Raw genomic sequence first — 6,687 nt, forward strand, 5'->3', positions numbered from 1 at the left:
CAAGGCTGTTAACAGTATCAAGACAGTTTTAACTAAAAGAGAGATGATGGCCTACATTCAGCCCAATACAAAACGATCAGTCCTTGACTGACTAGGACTGTTCTACAGATATGGTTCCTAGAAGAAAATCAGTTAGACTCAGTTAGACCTATTTCAATGGACGCTTTTGTAACAAATCCCTGTGTGAAACATATATTGACTGAAGAGATTGCCAATGCACAATCAAACATTAACTTCATGATTCATCTGGACTTTTATCTTTTATGTAGGTGCATATTCAGTATCTTATACAGCTGCTAACTCTTGGCTCTATGTGATATAATCTCTCAGAGCAGGATGAGTATGTCTGTGAATATCTCAGCTGCAATGTCTAGCACCCTACCTTATGACAGAACCTAGTGTGATAGCATCAGGATCATCATCTCATGTTTTATGACTGAGAAGTCATGTTATTGATCTCTGTTATCTAGTGAACATTTTCATTATGTACATTTACATACTTACTCCATTATTAAATGCAAACACAAAGCATATTATAATATATGTCAAAGTACAATTTCACAAATATCCTATTATCTAAGGTCAAATAAATCTAAAGAATTGCGACCATTTATGCATGAAATTTTCTTCTGACGACTGGATACATTATAATGACGTTTTTGGAGAAGTACTTATACCTATCACGACACAAAAATTGCGTTATGAACTTAACTCAGACGCAGTATACTTAACTCAGTATACATTTTGAGCATCCTCCTGAGTATTTGGCTTCGTGACCCACAAGCTTGTCCAGCTGTGCGACTTCAGAGAAAGCTGATTGGCTCAATCGCAAGTGCTTTTTTTCTAACGGCAAGACGGTAATATATTTGTTACAAAGCCTCACAATCAACAGTTCCTACAGCAACACAACAGGACTTGGACTAAACAGAAAAACAGAGGCAAGTATGGGCTTTTCTTGGTTTGTTTCTTCTTGGCAACTTTGTTACTTTGGAAAGAAGACCATTGAGTTTAATTTAGTGTCCACTTGGGCACATACATGGCTTTTTCGTATTGTCCATGTTTTATCACTTCGTGAGAAATTAACAGTAAGTAAAACTCTTAATCACAAACGCATTCTAATCCATGATATGTGTTGACTTCTCTGCCCAAAATATTTTCTCTAGTCTATGGCTGTGCCGGGGAACTCACTACCGATACTGCTTCTCGGTGCGTATTTTGCGCTGACGGTCGGAGCAGACTGCGAGAAGGACTGTGCGCTCTGCCTCAACCGTCTACGGGGGCATCAGACGGCGATTACCACTCTGGTAGGTCAAGTACATTTGGACATGTTTTAAAGCATATATTTCAAGTAAAGTAACGGGGTGATACTTTTTCCCGCGTCTAACTTTTTCGTAGGGAAAGATTGCGCAGTAGGCTACGCACCTGTGTTTTTTGGTCACCAAAAGAAGCAATGGATAGGCAATATTCCATGAGGTGCGTGTATCCTTGGAACACGACTTTATTCAACTCTTTTTCATTTATTTTGATCCACGTAGACAATGTAATACCAATTAAATTAGGCAACCCATAATGTCAATTGCATCAATATGACATTAATGATTAATTTCGGTTGGATTTTAATCTAGGCTACAACTTGTGTTGTTGGTCTAACTGGTGACAACATGAGACCACGAGGCATTTATTTTTGCCATGCTTCATGAAGTTTTGAAATTAGAAGAGGATTTGGTTTCATTTATTACATATAGCCTGTAGTAAAACCAAGATGGTTGCGCAGCATCAATTTCATGGGAGCCGTGTCACTTCGATTCTTGAAATGTAGGCTATTAAAGGCAATTGAGGAGTGACTGAATCCATGTCAGATTAGCAATTCAATAGTACTGTCCTATCCCAAATGCTCAACATCGAACAAAAAGTCTAAAATCTTACCACAATGGCGTAGATTCAGTATCTCCATCAAACCTGTCTTTATTTGTGGCCCTTAGTGTGTTTTAGCTCCATCAGGTGGCATGTTGGTGGTTCAATATAGCCTCAATTAAAATGTTGGTAGATAGCATATTTTTATATAATTCAAATACCCCCAATAAAATAAACATTCATATGAGAAGTTATTTTCTATCAGATAATGTATTTAGAATTATATGTAGGCTATACAAAAGCACTCTTCTCTTCTGCTTTGACAGCTCAGACATAAAAATACATGTTTATGAGGCATTAAAGATGTAGGCTTTGAGGAACATCAGGCTTTCAGGAACATCATGTCTCATTAACTGTGATTCTAAAAAGTGGTAAAATGCACCAGATAAGTGTCTTTCCATCTGTTTCAATATAATGACTCTTAAAACGAGTAGAGCATGAACATCACATTGGAACTGGCAAATAGAATGAATTTGTTCATACATCCAACTGTGTCTCTCCGACATTGGCGAGAGTAACAGCCACACCCAGAGTATTCCATGCACCAGAATTTGACTTGTTGTATCCCCTGTTAAATATTGTTTAATTAAACACTACTTTATATGTAAAATATGCCTTTTGTATTGCAAAAAAATATATCACTGTCACTCCAGTCAATACGGTGGCAAGAAAAAATATGTGAACCCTTTGGAATTACCTGGATATTGGTCATAAAATTGGATCTGATCTTCATCTAAGTCAACAATTAGCAAACACAGTCTGCTTAAACTAATAACATGCAAACAATTATATGTTTTCATGTCTTTATTGAAGGCATATTTTCTTCTGTTGAAGCCATTCTGTTGTTGATTTACTTCTGTGTTTTGGGTCATTGTCCTGTTGCATCACCCAACTTCTGTTGAGCTTCAATTGGCGGACAGATAGCCTTATATTCTCCTGCAAAATGTCTTGATAAACTTGGGAATTCATTTTTCCATCGATGATAGCAAGCTGTCCAGGCCCTGAGGCAGCGAAGCAGCCCCAAACCATGATGCTCCCTGCACCATACTTTACAGTTAGGATGAGGTTTTGATGTTGGTGTGCTGTGCCTTTTTTTCTCCACACATAGTGTTGTGTGTTCCTTCCAAACAACTCAACTTTAATTTCCTCTGCCCACAGAATATATTTTGCAAGTAGCACACTGGAACATCCAGGTGCTCTTTTGCGAACTTCAGACGTGCAGCAATGGGTTTTTTTGGACAGCAGTGGCTTCTTCCATGGTGTCCTCCCATGAACACCATTCTTGTTTAGTGTTTTACGTATCATAGACTCGTCAAAAGAGATGTTAGCATGTTCCAGAGATTTTTGTCTGGAAAGTCTTTAGCTGACACTCTAGGATCCTTCTTAACCTCACTGAGCATTCTCTGTGCTCTTGCAGTCATATTTGCAGGACGGCCACTCCTAGGGAGAGTAGCAACAGTGAGGAACTTTCTCCATTTATAGACAATTTGTCTTGCCATGGACTGATGAACATCAAGGCTTTTAGAGATACTTTTGTAACCCTTTCCACCTTTATGCAAGTCAACAATTCTTCATCTTAGGTCTTCTGAGATCTCTTTTGTTTGAGGCATGGTTCACATCAGGCAATGCTTCTTGTGAATAGGAAATCAAATGTTGTGAGTGGTTTTTTTATAGGGCAGTGCAGCTCTAACCAACATCTCCAATCTCGACTCATTGATTGGACTCCAGGTTAGCTGACTCCTGACTCCAATGAGCTTTTGGAGAATTCATTAGCCTAAGGGTTCACATACTTTTTCCAACCTACACCGTGAATGTTTAAATTATGTATTCAATATAGACAAGAAAAATACAATAATTTGTGTGTTATTAGTTTAAGCACAAAGTGTTTGTCTATTGTTGTGACTTAAAATGTTTTGACCAATTTATGCAGAAATGTAGGTAATTCCAAAGGGTTCACATACTATTTCTTGCCATTGCTGCTTCACGGCTGTGTACCATGAGCCCCTTGATAGAGACAAGTCTCCAATGAAACTACATTTCCAGTACGGTATGGGTTTGTGAGCCGCTGATCCACCTCTGTGTTTTGAGGTTCCTCTTCCCTTCCTGTCTTTACAGACATGCTCAATAGAATGTGAGGGCAGCCTGGACACCACGAAGCTCCGCCTCTGCCGAGACGTCCTATTGGAGGAGGTAGATGACATCAAACAGGAAGAGGTGCAGGGTCAGCAGCACCAACTGGCCAAGAAGTATGGCGGCTTCATGAAGCGCTACGGGGGGTTCATGATCAGGAGGCGCTCACCCGTAGAGGGGCGAGTGCAGGGAGGAGAAAACAGCCCGGTGGCTGAGGAAGAGGACATCCGTTTGGAGATCCTGAAGATTCTGAATGCAGAGGCTGAGGGCCAGAGGGATGAGGAAGTGGCCAAGCGCTATGGGGGGTACATGAGAAGAGCGGGGGACTTGGGGGGCCTGGAGGGGGTGGGCAGGCCATTGAAGAAGCGCTATGGGGGCTTCATGAGAAGGGTGGGAAGGCCTGAGTGGCTGGAGGATCAGAAGAACCAGGGGGGTTTCCTGAAGCGCTCCTGGGAGGGGGAGCAGGGTGACTCCCCCCTGGCTGAAATACAGAAGAGATATGGAGGATTCATGGACTAGGGGTCGGCCCCTCCTCCAACCTCTCCTGAGTCTGGACTCTCAATGTTGATTAGATTATCCATTCTTGTTCCGCTGTAGAGCTTCACTGTCATGATTTTTGTTTGATTGGGTATAATGTGACAAAAAAAGAGTACTGTATATGTTTTATGGTTTTGGTTATTTATAAAATAACCTGTGTTCGTTGTGGTGTACGAGGCTGGGGCATGTGTGGAAAACAAATCGTGGCATGACCTGTTTGTTTTCTTTCCCTTTGTCTTGCCATTGGTTTTTAAAGGGATAGTTCACTTTTTTTAAATGTTAGTTGAGTTTCCACTTAAAAACTGTCATCCAAACTATTTTTAAGTTTGTTAGTTGGTTATTTAGAAATGGCCAGACTCTCCTGGCGAGGTAACATTAAGCTACAGCTTCAAAAAAGTTAATTATCCCTTTAAGTGGCCATAGAATATTTTCTGAAGCTTCCATTTCCACCACAAAGTCTCACAAAAGGCTGTAACTATGGGGGAGCAGGCTATTGTGGCCTTCCCATTGGTGGTTTGGTCTTTGGAACTGAAGGGCCCATCAATGTTATCTGCTTTGTTGTTGGAACATGGAGGTACCCTACTCTAAGTACTGCTATACCAGTGTGTTGTAGTTATCCATCTAATGGCAGTGTGTCGGTCGCTTTTCATTGTTATTATAATAACCATGTTGCTCTTTCCACAGTGCTCACACTTATCCCAGTATGCTGATGTTGAAACATGTTGCTTTCAGTCGATAAATGCCCTAATTTTTTCTTCTTTCTATTGAGAACAGAGCAGCATTTCAGACCAATTAGTTGTACAAAACATAATAAACCCATGTATCCTGCAAAAATAAGTGGACTCCACTGGCTGTTTGATGTGTTTTTCTGCTTGGGAAGTGGAGCCAATGTTCCTGCCTCACTCTGCCAAGCCCACCTGAGATAATAACTCTGGTGTTAATGGTGAGGATTGTATTTATTTGACGCATTCACTCAGCCCTATGTCTATCTTTTTTTTGTACAGATTGCTCAAGTGAGCGCAAAATATGAACCGTTTTTAGTTTCTTAGCTCCCTAATGTCTCAGACTACCAAAACTTCACTGATTGATATTTTGCTTAACTTAATCTCCCCCCAGAGGTTTATATGAAGAATGCTCTTCCTCACAATAAGGCAGTATTTTACATGACACACAAGTTAGATCTACAAAACAGGATAAATAGCCCCCTCTCCTGTCTGACACATTAATTTATATCATTCATTCTCTAACTTCACTTCTCAATGGTAGTTGTTTCCAAAGGCACCACCATATCTATATCCACAGCCATTAACTTCCAAAATGTTGGCAGATACATACATAATGTAAGGAATAAACGCTGATGTTTTGTACATTACCTTGGGAAATAATGGACGACACAGCGGGACGAGGCAGAGCCAAGTTCCTTTGTGTAGTTAATTTTTCCAAGATCATAGAGTACCATAGTAATACCCATAAATCCTAGCGGTCAAACAGGGAAATGATTCCAATCGTTTTTCCACCATTCATTTTTCCCAAAGTGGATTTTAGAAAAACTTAAAATAAAGGCAGTGTTTTGTGTTTGTTTACCCAGGCATGACGTTTTGAAAATGTCACTAGGACAAGGTAACTTTTATCAGTATGTTCGCCTGTATTTACCCCCCAAAAATGAAATGCTAATTGGCTACTAATTTGGCTATCATAAAGAATTACAAATGACATGATGACCTGGATGAGACTGCCGAATCGGAGTAAAGGTAAGAATCTCTGATGTTAGCTAAATGTAGTAATTCATAATTTGGCTACATTTCTTTAAATGGACAATTCTGTGGACTGTCTCATGCAAGTTTTAAATTGACACAATACCTGTTAGCAAATATGTCAGCTAGAGATGATGTGCAGGAGCTTGCAGGGATTTGTAGTTTTGCATGAGGCCTACTTTGATGCTAATTATCATTTTCGAATCTGAGAGTAAATAGAGCTGAATATATTGATATGTCACCTTGTCCGAGAGAGATTTACATGTTATCAAAACGTCACGCCAGGGTAAGCCTACACAGCCCTTAATTTAAGTATTTCTAAAATTTCCTATAGGAAAAATGAATGGTTTAA

General features: G+C 39.9%; 1 protein-coding gene across 1 annotated transcript; it reads left to right on the plus strand.

The window, feature by feature from the left end:
* Positions 1-742: 742 nt before the first annotated feature.
* penka (proenkephalin a) lies at positions 743-5,418 on the plus strand. The gene is made up of 3 exons (XM_029621273.2): positions 743-938; positions 1,164-1,304; positions 4,030-5,418. Exons 2-3 carry the CDS (start codon positions 1,167-1,169, stop codon positions 4,561-4,563), a joined length of 672 nt encoding a protein of 223 aa, XP_029477133.1. The 5' UTR covers positions 743-938; positions 1,164-1,166; the 3' UTR covers positions 4,564-5,418.
* The last annotated feature ends 1,269 nt before the right edge of the window (positions 5,419-6,687 follow it).

The sequence above is a fragment of the Oncorhynchus nerka genome, linkage group LG20 (genome assembly GCF_034236695.1).
Source record: "Oncorhynchus nerka isolate Pitt River linkage group LG20, Oner_Uvic_2.0, whole genome shotgun sequence".
NCBI classification, from domain to species: Eukaryota; Metazoa; Chordata; class Actinopteri; order Salmoniformes; family Salmonidae; genus Oncorhynchus; species Oncorhynchus nerka.

Bases quoted from the DNA above. Each gene is read 5' to 3' on its own strand.
- penka (XM_029621273.2), top strand. From the start codon at position 1,167: ATGGCTGTGCCGGGGAACTCACTACCGATACTGCTTCTCGGTGCGTAT. The intron at 1,305-4,029 runs GTAGGTCAAGTA...CTGTCTTTACAG, and splicing joins AGACGGCGATTACCACTCTG to ACATGCTCAATAGAATGTGA.